Raw genomic sequence first — 14,696 nt, forward strand, 5'->3', positions numbered from 1 at the left:
GTTGGGAACATAACCCAGGTGTGCTGACTCCCGGTCTGGTGCTCTAACTTTGATACACGCTGCCTCCAAAAAAGAGAAAATCCACTTTCAGCAGATAGGTGGCCACAGACACTAATTGCATTCTTGTTGTCCATCTCAGCAGAGGCTCCACGATTTGAGGGGAATAAGGATGAACCTGCCCTTTCACATCTGGAGAGGTCCCTCCAGGTCAGGGGTGGTATAAGGAAGTTTTCATAGCAGCTGCCTTGGCAGCACCTGCTGTATAGATGAACCAAAGGGTTTCAGTCTACAAGGTTGTTGATCCACCATCACAAAAGTGAGAAAGTCTAAAAGGAAGGGGGGGGGGACACTCCAGGGAAATGGTAAGTGAAGTCTGCCATGTGAGAGAGAAAAGCACTGGCACTAATTATTATTAAAAATATTTATTATTTATGTTACAGTAGCACCCAGAGATAAAGATCAGGGCCTCGTCATACTAAATTCTTTGCAAATGCATAGGAAGAGGAAGTCCTTGCCCTGAAGAGCCTACAGTCTAAATTTAAGACATGATGTAACAAACAGATGCAACAAGGAAAGGAAAAAATTAGAGGGGAGGCCAGATTCCCACAGGCAACATAAAAGAAATGGTTCTTGATGCGGGACTGGAAGGAGGACAGGATAGCGATTTGACAGACATTTGGGTAAAATGTTCCATGCCTAGTGGCAGAATGCAGGAATTGTGAAAGTGCGTGTGGGAGAAGTGAATAAATGATTGAGTAAGGCTAGCTTCCTTGACCAAATAGAGTGAAGGGGGTTGGATCTATTTCATTAGATGCGAGTGTGAATAAACGAGAGGGTCAGAGGTGGGAAGGCCCCCTAAATGTAAAAGTTTGAATCTGATGTGGTGGAGAAAAGGAAGCTAGTGAAGGGACACAAAGAGGGAGGCGATGATCAGGAAGATGATCTTAGCAGCTGCATTTTGAATGACTTGAGAGGGAAAAGTGAGTGTCAGGAAAGCCAGAAAGGAGGAAGTTGAGTAATCAAGACAAGAGACGGGGAGGCTCCGGGTGAGCATTTTATCTGGGTGAACACAAACTGGATATGATGAAGGGGTTAGCAGAAGAGTGTGGGTGAAAAACCTCAGTGCCAGTGCCAGGGGAGAAGGAAAAGAGGGTGATGAGTAAGAGAGGGATACACACTTTAATCTAATCTAGAATAATTCATTAAGACAATTTCAAGTGGAAATTAAAGGGAGCATGTCAAAGTAGATGCATAATACCAGGCTGCAATGCAGTAATTAGCCAGAGCAGAGGTAGAGTGGTAGTCAGGAGTGCTTTGCAATTAAGAGTGGGAGGCCCAGATATGAAAATGAGTTGAAGCTTCTAGGCTCAGGGAGATTAGAGTGTATTATGAAAAGAGTGCGTTGAGTCTCCAGGGGACAAGAAATTTAAACCAAACCAGCCATAGTCTGTACAGGGAAAGAACAGTATCTAAAGGTCAGTGCTGAGGCCTGGGAGGCAGAAGACCTGGGGTTCTATTCCCAGTTCTGCTATTAACCTGTCATTTAACCTCTATACTTGCCTACCCCCATTCCAGGGCCATGACACTTATTAATTAAGGTGTGCAATGTCCATTGGGATCCTGAGATGACAAGTGCTATAGAAGTGCAAAGTATCATTATTATTAGAGCCATGGGAAACCCATGTTTCATCCCTGCTCTGCCACAGACATCCTGAGTGACCTCGAACAAATCACTTAGCCTCTCTGTACCTGGGGATAATAGCACTTCCCTACCTACAGGTGTGTTGTGAGGATAAAGACATTAATGATTGTGAGGCACTCAGACACTGCAGTGATGGGGGACCATCTAAGTACCAGAGAGAGAGATACTGTACTGCCCCTTGTCATACAGCTCTTGGACACCTCAGCTGTTTGATTGCTGTCCCAGCTGCATGTGGTGAGGTAGCAAAATGCTGAACCCTAGCAAGATAAGGGGAGAGTTGGGATGGATTAGGAGGGAAGGAATGTGAAGCATAATCAAAGGAATGAAGGAAAGTCGTGAAATGAACATGTCACTTAAAAGAAAAAATACTAACAACGAACTCTTTTTCTGTATATCTAGCCAGTCCCCTCTTCTTTTGTTCTAACCTATCTTCACTTTCTTTCCCCCTCCGTTCTGTATTTTGTAGGTTTTGTTAGCTATGACAATCCAGTCTCTGCGCAAGCTGCTATCCAGGCTATGAACGGCTTTCAGATTGGCATGAAACGCTTGAAGGTTCAGCTGAAACGCTCCAAAAACGACAGCAAACCTTACTGATCTTAACCCCAGATGCTCACTGCTCTTGTTTTAGCTTTCTTAGGGTAAGTCCCATGAGCAAACCTGCCCTTCTGCGGGGGGGAGGGGGGGCTAAGGAAGAACATATTGCCAATCTTCACCAAGAGACAATTATTTTTACAGTTATCGCTTCCATTTCCCCACTCACCACAATTAAACTTGGCTGCTGTTTCCGGGCCAAGTAATTACTGAGTTGTGTTACTGTATTTTATTTTGCGACATAATTTATCTCCGTTTTTTTCTTTTTCTTTTTTTTTTTTTTTTAAAGAAACGATATCTTAAGTATTAAAAGCGACCAAAAAAAAAAAAAAAGGTGCAATTTAACTCTGTGAACCCTGGTGCCATTAGCACACTTAGGGGAAATAAAAGCTGTTTTGTATGTATGGACCCAGTCTTATCAGGGTGGCACCAGCAGTTTATAGGTTAAACATAATGGTCTTATGCCAGCAGAAGCACTTATTGTGAGACAATGACAACAAAAAGTCTTTCCACTACATCGGTTTGTTTTTGAAAATGATTTTTATTTTTATTTTTTGTTTTTGTTTAGGGGTTCAAATCAACATAACATTCTATTAGTCTGATATTACACTGGTCGTCTTTATATTTCACTTTTTTTTTTTTTAGTTTTCTTTAGTTTTTTGGAAAGGAATAATGTAAAAAAGATTTAGAGATCTGTTTCTAAAGCTACAGGGTTTAAAATAAAAACAAAATAAAATAAAATGAGTGACAATACTTGATGTTTCTTGAGAGATAAATTTAATAATAATAATAAATAAAAAAGAAAGCCACAGGCCTGTAAATTTTATTTGTAAAAAGCATTTCTATTTTTATACAAAATTTTTACTGCCTCAGAAATAATGGAAGTTATTTATTGCCTATTGTTAACTTATTGGATACCTAAAGAGCAGCTCTCTATGCTAGCTAGATCCTTTGAAGTAGTCTCTAGAGTAATTGTGCCAAGAATGGGCGCTTTTTCACCGTTGAACCCTACACCCTTTACAGTTCATGCTTTTATCCTCTTGTTTGTACTTGTCTGGTTATTTTGTTTGTAGTTTCCATTTTCTAGTTTAAAGTTCAGTTGTCTGACTTTTTTCTTCCCCCTACCCCTTATGTTACATTTGTTGAAAATGGTTCTTTCTTCTCTCCTCCCCCCAAAGATGAATCCATCTTCTCTAACTCTTTTCAGATGGATTCTTTTGGGTTTCATTGTGCTGTTGTTGATGAGTATTGTAAGTTAATGCAAATTATGTGAATGGCTCATAGACTCTAATGATGAAAGATTTGCATTAGTTTTCTCCTGCACCCATAAAAGTGATTTTGTTTCTGCTGCATAGATTCTATGTAACTTTTTTCCTCTTCCTTGTTTTTTCCCTAGACATCTCCATGCCCGTTAGTTCATCGTTTGCCTAGCATGTCCCTGTGGCGTCTAAAAAAAAAAAAAAAAGTTTCATCGTCCCGTCATTGTTTCTGATGTCTTTCTGACCTCACATCATATTTGGTTCTCCTACTGACCTTTGATCTAGTTTGACCTTTGAAATTTGCATGTGACCTCATCTAGCTATGAATTCTGGGAAGTCAATGTGAAAAAACATTGCTGCATTCATGCAAGACTGAAATTTATTATTAGACAAATTAATGATAGGGTTTAAAACAAAACAAAAAACAACAAAAAAAAACAAACAAAAAAACCTGTGGCAAAAATGTTTTTGCTTGCTTTCTTTTTTTTTTTCTTTCTCTCTTTTTTTTTTTTTTTTCCTTTTCCAAAAATAAATAAATAAATAAATAAAATAACAGACTTGAAAGTATTATACAGGGATTGGCATTCTGCCTGGTCACTGGTGACAATAGCAATATGTGTCCAGAGGCACAGAATGTTGGTTTCTAACAGACTACTTCCAAAACAGTTTGAGAAAAAAAACTGTCTGATTTTAAGTCTCTAGAGGTCTGTAATAGTTTTTACATTTTTCAGGCAGTGTAAAGTTTTTTGATAAGGCCATTTTAGGTGGCTCACTTTCTCATTAAAATATATATATAGAACCACTTTTTGTAGATTAGTATAAGAAAATATTTACCCTGTTTTAGGGCAAATGCTACCTATTTGTGTCACCTTTTGCTGAACTGACTCACAGTTAGACAATCCATGGTTTAATGCACATGAAATTACCTATATTTTATACTGTTTCAATGTACAGGAGAAAGGTTACTGTAAAATGTGTTACGTTGGTGCTTCTGTGAATTAAGTTGTGGTTTCATCATGAGTCTTATGGTCTTAAGTGTTCTGTGTTTATAAAAGACAAGTTTGAAATTGGTTTACTTGAACAACAACAACAACGAAAAATGAGTTTAAAAAAAAGTTGTTTGCTTAAAAAAAAAAAAATTTCATGTGAAAAATTAAAAAATATTCCAGAATAAGTTTGTGTTGGCTTGTGACGCATTGATGTCATTTTTTTATTGTGGACAATTTAGATGTGTTTGTGTTCAGCAAAATGTGATCGGTTTTTCTTTTAAAGAAAAAAAATCAGTGAAAATATAGTGCCAAATTCCAAAGGTACTTTCTTCCTAGAGCTTCAGTGTGTTTCTTGTGTGAAGTAATTTGATAACATGGGTATTTTATTATGTGTTTTGTATAAATCCCTAATATTTAAAGAAAAAAAAAGAGGTTAAAAAGTTTGTTAACTTGCTATCCTGTGGTCTTGTTGCCTGAAATTGTTATTGTTTGTTATTTCTCTTTGATGTTTTTTGTAAAACATTGTATAAGTGCCCATGTTTCACTTTTTTAACCACTCTGCACATCAATGCTGTGAAAGCAAACCTCACAATGTATTTTCTTCATAATGTATGGAAACCTCTAAGGTGAGAAAGTTTTGAACTTTTAACCCTTTCCACCCAGAGCTGTCTTGAGTGTTAATACCTTTTATACATTCACCATTTTGCTGTTTATTTTTATATATATATCTATATATATAAATATATATATATATACTTAGTTTTTTGTGGTTTATTTAATACATGGTTGAAATCAGAAAAATGCACAGGGCAGATCTGAAGGACAAAAAATTATTTTACTGCTGTCTAAATTTCTTCTGTATCTATAACTAAAATTATTTAAAACAGTAATTAACTTGTGGTTTTCCTTTTTAGATTTTGGGTTTTTTGTCTTTTCTTAAAGAGCTTTTAATATGCTGCTGGAATATGCTATTCAGTATTAATAAAATAAAATAAAAAAAACAATTCTTTAATTATCTATTGTGTGAGCCACTCCCAGATTGGAGTGGTTATTCCACCATTTGAAAACATTGAGGAGAAAAAACAATATTTTTGTAATTAAATAAATGAACTTTTGCTTAAATCAGATGCACTAGATCTTCCTGGGTGAAAATTCAATGTGTACTGCAGTTAAACTACTTTTTATGGATAAAGTTTACATATGCTGTAATGCTTGGTGTTATCTGCCGTTATTCGTATTGACAATATATGGGCCCAATCCTACAGACACTCACCCAAGTAACTTTACTTGTGCCAGTAGTCAATGAGAATATGTATGTGACTTAAGTGGTTGTTTGTTGGATTGAGTCCTATGTAAGGAACCCAAAAAGAGATGCTGGTAGCCTTTTCACTGCCTTTTAAATTTGACTGGATTGCATGTCTACAGCACGAGTCGCCACCAGTGACCAAATTTGGTTCTTTACTACTGGAAAATAGACTCCATTGCCAATTCAATGCATGTGAGCAGCAGTACCTGCTTCTGATAACTAAGTGCCATATCTTCTTCCATTATCTATTCCTATTTGGTTATATTCAAAGCCTCTAAAATTAAAAGTGAAGCCCTATATGAACAGCATAAAGACACAGGTGGTGCACTCTGTCTCTCGTCCCCAACTTTGCTTAAATGCTCGTTTATGTAGAAGCCCTGGGATGGAAAGGACTAGCCTCTAGTGATGCAAAAAAGTTTCCTCCTTATAGCACATGCACTTATAACTAAATGATCTATATTATTCTCATATGTTTTTACTACTGCGGAGGCCTTCCTACACCCTTTGAGGGCTATTTTGTAATTCTTGCAGCAATTTTGCTTATTCAAAGTATCATCACACATTATATTATATATATGCACATATATATATATATATATATATATATATATATATATATATATATATAATATGAGAATATAATCTGATTTTTTTTCTGTTTCACTAATTCTTCTCATTTTATCCACCATATAAATTTCCAACGGTTTTTCAGATCCCTTCAATGCAGCAGCCCCAGTGCGAACTGCAGGTTTAGAGTCCAGTTAGAATGTTAGAGTTAATATCCTAGAACGCCAGCTGCTGTAAACTGGCATAGCTTCATAGACTTCAGAAGACACCCCACCCCACCCCCATGATTTACACCATCCGAGGATCTGGCCCAGCATTTTTAGCAGGGAATATTTCTGTGTTTCCAGGTGACGACTGTGGGTCATTGGGGGAAAAGTTTGCCTTTATAAATAATAATAAAAATAAAGCTTATATCTCCCTAGAGACGAATTATCTCCCAGTTCTCTTTCAAAATATTGAAAGGAAAAAAGCTGCAAGGTTGCAAAGGGCCTAATAAGAAAGGAAGAAAAACAATGGAAATTGCTTTCCAAAATTCTAATCAAAAGAAGAGACTAGTAGTTTTTCAAACAAATTAGCTAATTGCAATGAAATGGCAGTCCTCAAATGACTAACAAGTTCATCTTTCTTTCACCATAGGGGTTACAGTTCCTTGGCTTGTGCTACTCTGAAATCATATTACTGTTTCTGTTTTTATTATCTTAAGTGCTAATTAACAAAAGGAAAAAAAACCTGTAGTTTCATTACCTTTTGGATAATGTCATACAAAAAAACCTATGTATTTGTGTTTTGTTTTGGGGTTTGGGTTTGGGGTTTTTTTTTTTTTTTTTCGTGCTGTGAGAATTGTTGTTTGTAGATTAACAATACTATTATTTTGTTTAGAATTACAAACTAATTTTTAAGTATTGTCTGAGAAAAGCCAAAGTTAATGCAACTTAGTGGAAACTGTAAGACCATTTGAGTATTGTTTCTGTTTTATTGATGCATTTGGATTTTGTTGTTTGATGGAATTTGAGCCAAAAAAAAAAAAAAGCAGGCTTTCCTATTTCTACAACTTGATTGTACTTATGCATTTTGTACCAGTGGAACTTTTTATACTGGAGATTAAAAAACAAATGGAATTTTTTGTGGCTTACTCTTGTGGGCCCCCTGACCATGACTGATTTTCGAGTTTGATTTCTGGTTGGTAGAAAGAGAGTTGGTTTTGTTTAGAGAATTAAAAACTTTGGCTTGCTATCTTTTTTTCCTTTTGCTTATATCTAGTGTTTAGAATTTTGTCTTTAAAAAAAACAAGCGGTAAGTTTCACTTTTTATTCTGTATTGTGCAGTTACACAATAAGATAATTAGAATTAGGAGTACTCGGTCACTTTACGTGGATAAATGTATTAGTTACAACTTTAGGGGTTTGCTTTTTTGCTGTTTAGATCAAAGTTTTTTCTGATTCTTCTGTCCTCATTGTGAACATAACCGTGTAGTTGAAACAGTCAGACTTATTTTTGTAATGTATGTTATTGTGTGATGCAGTTTTTTGCTTCTGTCTCCAATATTAAACCATTTTCCTAATACTTGTCTCTCTCTTCGTGTGTTGTATTGTTGGTGGTCATTATGTGTTGGTAATACATCTACACACCTCACTGTTTCACGTCCCTGTTTTTTTTTATTTTTTTCCTATTTGTTGTGTACAAAAGATACAGTCGATTCCACCTAAGTGAATATCTGATTGGGGGGTGAAAGAGGACTTGCACACTTAAGCTGTCTTTGGTTTATTTTACATTTTTCCCCTCCCCTAGTGGTTTTGTCACTTTGATAATCTGAGCAGGAGATCATTTTAAATGACTGCCTGCAAAGTCATATTAAAGATGGCTTTTGTTAGTCTTCTGACCACAAAAGCTGATACACACAAACACACGCGCACACAGAAATGTGAGGCTATGTGAAAAGTTTTTTTGCTTTGCTGTTTCAATCAGTCTGGAAGAAGTGGATTACAGAGATCAATTCAAGTGATATTTTTTTTTAAAATGGCTGTGCTACTGCTTTGCAGAGGCATCTGAAACATACAAGAAAAGGAGGCTATAGCCGTGGGATTTCTTCCAAACTGTACAGTAATCTGGTGGCATCTGGTGTTCATCAAAGACTCCTTAAAAACTAATCACAATTTAACTAGAGTTATCACAGACTGAGAAAAATCTACCAGGTGAACAAGCTTGTTATATATAGTATATGTATAGATATCAAAAAATAAAAATAAAGTGAAGTGCACCCAAGCAGAGCTTTTAACTATTAAAGGCAATAGAAGTAAAACATTTTCCCCAAGTGCACAAATGGGCAATGTTTTCCTTGGGTGCTTACAAAGTGGATCTTTCTCAGCGCTGCATATTAAAACGTCAAATCTCCATGCAAAAAAGAAATATGGTAGCAGGGGGCAGGGGTTGGCTCACAAGAATCTCTCCACTGTCCCTTGGACTGGTGTCTAATAAAATCAAATAAAATCTGCAAAGAAAAGTAAATGCTGTCATGGTTCGCAAAGTCTCTCTTCACTCTTTTGTCTGATCACAGATATAAAACTTTAAAATCTGGAGAGTAAAATAATCCCACGGGATGGGGAAAAAGCACTCCGAAGTGTTCTCTGGAACTCAAGCCATATCCCCCATCCCCTTCCCTTTGTCCCACTCTCTCTCTGATGCTCAGGAATCGAAGACCACTTAAAAGTGCTCTTATGAGACCCAAACAACACTCCTCCCTCTTGTATCCTCTTTTCCGGTCTCTCTGATGCTCTGGCTTTGGCTCACACACACAAACACGCCCGAAACGAACATCCTATTAGAAGGTCATGGCACACTGAGTGTTTCCTTAAGGTTTTGGCAGCTATGTTGGCTCCTGTGCTTGGAACAGTTTTGAAATTTTCTGGCTCATGAGTTGGCCTCGTTTTGCTTTTAATTTATTTGTCTTTCTCATTGTTTTTCTTTCTTCTGTGAGCATAAAAGGCAAGTGGGGCATGAGTTCTGGAGCCCCAAGCAAGCTGAAGTCATCATCTACAGGCTTCATTGTCAGAGTTCAAATTTCTAACAAACACCTCCTATGCAGCTCTGATTTTAATCTAAAATTACAGGAGCCTGTAGGGGACAATCCTGCACTGGGAGCAGAAGGATACTCTGGGTGACCTAATAGGTGTTTTACATCTCTTGAGTCTATGATGCTGATTCTGATAACAGTGGTTTCAATTGAGTAACTCCTGATTTACACCAGTGTGCGATCAGAATTGAGGCCTCTGTTTTTAAGTCATCGTAGGTGGTTCTTTTGAAACTCATCAGTTTGTTGGTAGGGAAGATCAAGTTGAGTTCAAGATCTTTTCTTCTGAACACAATTTAATTAAAAAGATCCAATATTACAGTTTAAAAAAAAAACCAAAAAACCTCATGAGGACAAAAATCCCCAGTTCTTAAAAAAAAAAAAAAAAACCACACCAACAATGGGGGGAAATGAGTTGTGTAAAGCCATGCAGCTGTACAGTTTGTCCTGCTTAAATGCATGCTTTTAATTTCAATTAAGTCAGGCACCTTGCAGTGTTAGCAAAATGTCTCTTTGTTAGCTGTATGTGTATCACCATGGGAAATTACCAAACTGTCACAAGACTTGCTGATGAAAAAATACCCCGCCAGAGTATGTGTGCCTTTGCCCAGTTTGGTTCTTAGGTATTAGGCTAGGGAAAACAATTTAACCCACAAAATGTACTGTGAATCATTCCTGATAAGTGAATAAAGCATTGTGACCAAGCAATCAGATTATTCACTTATCAGGAATCGACTGTACTACTAGCTCGCTTGACTGTTTTTGTTCCTCATCTCTGTTGTAGTTTCACTACTTTGCTGTGTTCTGTTTTTCTCTCTCATGCTCTAGCAAAATCACTGGGAGTATCCCTTCGTGTGACCATGAAACATGCTATTGAGTGAAAAAATTATATCGTAACAAAATCTATGCACTTGCTATCAGGAACACAATACTGGATGTGTCTTATATATATTGAACTATAATAGTAATCGATTTCTTAAATAAAGCTTAAGAAAGGATTCTGTTGTCTGTAACATTTTATGAGCATTAAAAGGAAAAAAGTGTTTCTAGGGTTTGTTTTTTGTTTTATTAAATCTCACGGGGTACACAAAGTTTAAAGCTACCTAGGCAAACTGATTGTACGGAATACTTAATCTTTCCTTAGTAATTGAGAGAAAAGTAGGTTCCTGGAATTGGGGGAAAGTCATATCCCCACTGAGATTTGCAGCAAAAAAATATCAAAAGTCAGCACTTTCCAACACTGTTATCAAGATATGGTTGTTACAATGTTAAGACTATATCAAAGAAAATAGAATATTGTTCTCAGTGGTTACAGACTTCAGAGAACAGTTAAAGTGTAAGATTCCTTCCATACACTTAATAAATCTATTATGTTTCTGAATGTGATCTCTTTTCTTCTCTATAATTCTATAGAATATGCTTAGAATTTAAAAAAAACATACACAAGTAAATAGTAAAATATACGCAATGCTCTACAGGTTGATATGTCTTTTGACATATATATATTGCTGCATTCAAGCTTTAAAAAAGCAATAAAAGAAATATTTGATCATCAAAGATGACGGGTAAATTTTCAAAGCGTTCTGTGGAATTGTAGCTGCGTGACTCGCATGGATTTTAATGGGAGTCACAACTAAAACCCTGCAAAATGCTTTGAGAAGTGTATTCGCTAAGGTAGTAGATTTGGCATGAAGACATAAAGTTGAAACAATCCCTCCACCTGAATACCTATATTTATGGAAATGTCTAGACTTGTTCTGATTAGTAAACTTAACAACAAATCTCAGCCTTTATGCAGGATAAAGCCAGGAGCATGTTCATTTTAACTGAATTGCTCGGTTCATTTTACATCCACCAGTATCATTATCAAAATTCCTGGCAATCTAATAGTTTCCACCTAGAAAATGGTCCTAGGTGATTAGCAAAGTAAGTTAAGAAGCGACATCCAGTGCCCAGGCCTTTGGGGAAGAGACCATGAATGAAATCCTGGCCCCACTGAAGTCAATGGGCGTTGACGTCAATGAGATCAGGACTGCTCCCCATGTCTTTGTGTTTGCACAACACTCAGCAAGGTGAGCCTGAGCCCAGTGGGGCTTCGTGGGCACTGATGTAGTATCAATATTAAATTCCATGCAAACGTTACACAAAGAGAACATTAAAGGTGCATAGTCAAAAGTTAAGAAATGCCAGATTTAAAGTTGCCCATGCAACCTTAATTCTGCCCCCTCGTGCCTGTGCATTATGATACAGTCTTTGATTACATGATCACATACTATTTTTTCCACAGGACCTCTGCTTCATTCAGTGCACAGAACAGACCTTGTCTGGGGATGAATCAGGGTTGTGTAATAAAGGAGATTGTTATAGGACCCCTTGCTTCATTTGTTGCAGAAGTTGGAAGGTCTGACAGGAATGAGGCAGGGGACTGCAGGAAGAGCAAGGATGGTGGTCTCATGGTTAATGCAGTTGAATGCTGCCCTGCACAATTAGAGTCTCTCTCTCTGCCTCTGCCACAGAGTTCTTGTGTGATGTTGGGCAAGTCACTTAAATCAAACGTTTACCAAGTGGTCACTAATTGTGTGTGCCTCATTTTCTGGATATACTACTTGAAACCCCAGGGTCTGATTTTGCAGAAGTGCTGAGCATTCACAGCTGCAACTGAAGTCAATAGGATCTGTGCTTTGAACATATAAAGTGCTATCTCCCCCTCCAGTCTTGCTGTTCAAGTCTCAGTCTGCCTCCACCTCACATCAAGTCCTAGGCTCCATGCCCAGCCTGTCCCTGTTTGCAAGCCCTGCTCCTCATCTAATCTACCTCAGTGACTCTCCTAGATTTGCTCTCTGGGCCCTTGTCCAAACTCATTCTCCCCTCTGCCACCTTCCTTGGCCCCTTCTCCTAGTCTTTTTGCCCAACCAGTCCTAGTTTCTTCTCTCCAGCTCCTCATCCGATCTCGGTGTTCCCCCTCGACCAACTGGCTACCAGTTTTCTCCCCTTGCTTCCAGTCTCCCCTTCACTCTCAGATCCCAGTCCCTCACCCTTGCCCCTCCTCTAGTCCCAGTTTAACCAGACCTGTTGTCAGTTAAAAGACTGGGAACAAAGGGTAGGAATTAATGGTAAATTCTCAGAATGGAGAGGGGTAACTAGTGGTGTTCCCCAAGGGTCAGTCCTTGGACCAATCCTATTCAACTTATTTATAAATGATCTGGAGAAAGGGGTAAACAGTGAGGTGGCAAAGTTTGCAGATGATACTAAACTGCTCAAGATAGTTAAGACCAAAGCAGACTGTGATGAACTTCAAAAAGATCTCTCAAAACTAAGTGATTGGGCAACAAAATGGCAAATGAAATTTAATGTGGATAAATGTAAAGTAATGCACATTGGAAAAAATAACCCCAACTATACATACAATATGATGGGGGCTAATTTAGCTACAACAAGTCAGGAAAAAGATCTTGGAGTAATCGTGGATAGTTCTCTGAAGATGTCCGTGCAGTGTGCAGAGGCGGTCAAAAAAGCAAACAGGATGTTAGGGATCATTAAAAAGGGGATAGAGAATAAGACTGAGAATATATTATTGCCCTTATATAAATCAATGGTATGCCCACATCTCGAATACTGCGTACAGATGTGGTCTCCTCATCTAAAAAAAGATATACTGGCACTAGAAAAGGTTCAGAAAAGGGCAACTAAAATCATTAGGGGTTTGGAACAGGTCCCATATGAGGAGAGATTAAAGAGGTTAGGACTCTTCAGATTGGAAAAGAGGAGACTAAGGGGGATATGATAGAGGTATATAAAATCATGAGTGATGTGGAGAAAGTGGATAAGGAAAAGTTATTTACTTATTCCCATAATACAAGAACTAGGGGTCACCAAATGAAATTAATAGGCAGCAGGTTTGAAACAAATACAAGGAAGTTCTTCTTCACGCAGCGCACAATAAACTTGTGGAACTCCTTACCTGAGGAGGTTGTGAACGCTAGGACTATAACAGCATTTAAAAGAGAACTCGATAAATTCATGGTGGTTAAGTCCATTAATGGCTATTAGCCAGGATGGGTAAGGAATGGTGTCCCTAGCCTCTGTTTGTCAGAGGATGGAGATGGATGGCAGGAGAGAGATCACTTGATCATTGCCTGTTGGTCCACTCCCTCTGGGGCACCTGGCATTGGCCACTGTCAGTTGACAGGATACTGGGCTAGATGGACCTTTGGTCTGACCCGGTATGGCCGTTCTTATGTTCTTATGTCAGTCTACTTCTTTCCCACCTCCTGGTCCAGGGGAGGGGACACTGAGAACACCAGAGGGGTAGGCTCCCTGTTCTCAGTTTCAGTGCCCATCCCCCAAGCCATGAGTAGCCATTTCAGGGAAATTCTGGCCTTTGCCCCTGAAGCCCTGGGTTGTGAGGGGATGGTGACTGAGTAATCTGGTCAGTACAATGAGCTGTGAAAAGCTCAAGCATGCTCAGTGAGGACAAAATCTTCGGAGCTTTTAGCTGTGAAGCTTTAGCAAGTCTCTACTGAGCAGGAAAGGCTGATAACTTGGTCAGATTTGGACAGATTTTCAAGGGGATGGCAAAAGGGCACATGGATGATACAAAGGCTATGTTTCAAGTCCCTGCTCCAAAGCATGTGTGCACTAGAACTGTTCAAAGAAAAGGTTGCCAGAAATTTTTTTTCATAGGCAGTTTTCCCTAGCCTCATTCTCAGAAACAGCTGAACTACTTTGGCTGACATTTTCCAAAAAAATTTAGCCTGAGGCGCATATGCACAGCATGGAAAATTTCAGCCCAAACATTAAAGTCTGGCAAAGTTACAAGCAGCTGAAGACAGGGTCTTACAATGGGAATTGTCAGGCAACCTGAATAATAGGTGGTGCTACCAGCTCAGCCTAAACAGTGATTACCCCATGTTTATATTCCCTCTGATTTTTCTCATCAACATACTTTCTTTTTCTACTAAAGGGATCTGGAAAGTTGCAGTCATTTTCTGAATCATTTGCCCACGGTTAATAGCCTAATTGTTTTACATGAATGCTAATATTTCCTTCTCACACACATCTATATCCTTCAGCTAAATCAGCAGTAAAGTTAACACTTCTGGGATACATTCCTATATCAATTAGCGGGGATTTATGCACCCAAGCCCCATTAGCATTAATAGCAGTATGCTCTTTCGCATAAACAAGTTGGTTATAGGTCTGGTGGACCTTGTAA

General features: G+C 38.2%; 1 protein-coding gene across 50 annotated transcripts in view; it reads left to right on the forward strand.

The window, feature by feature from the left end:
* The window catches only part of CELF2 (CUGBP Elav-like family member 2), a 777,520-nt gene extending 772,775 nt beyond the window's left edge, over positions 1-4,745 (forward strand). For 41 of the 50 annotated variants that reach the window (XM_065551657.1, XM_065551355.1, XM_065550601.1 and 38 more), the window contains 2 exons: positions 2,169-2,340; positions 3,690-4,745. In XM_065551657.1, coding sequence (XP_065407729.1) covers positions 2,169-2,296 — 128 coding nt within the window. In that variant the 3' untranslated portion in view covers positions 2,297-2,340; positions 3,690-4,745. Of the gene's footprint in view, positions 1-2,168; positions 2,627-3,689 lie in introns of those variants that run through there. The other 9 variants (XM_065551194.1, XM_065551386.1, XM_065550275.1 and 6 more) reach the window with 1 other exon arrangement.
* Positions 4,746-14,696: the final 9,951 nt, after the last annotated feature.

This window comes from Chrysemys picta, chromosome 1, assembly GCF_011386835.1.
Source record: "Chrysemys picta bellii isolate R12L10 chromosome 1, ASM1138683v2, whole genome shotgun sequence".
NCBI classification, from domain to species: domain Eukaryota; kingdom Metazoa; phylum Chordata; order Testudines; family Emydidae; genus Chrysemys; species Chrysemys picta.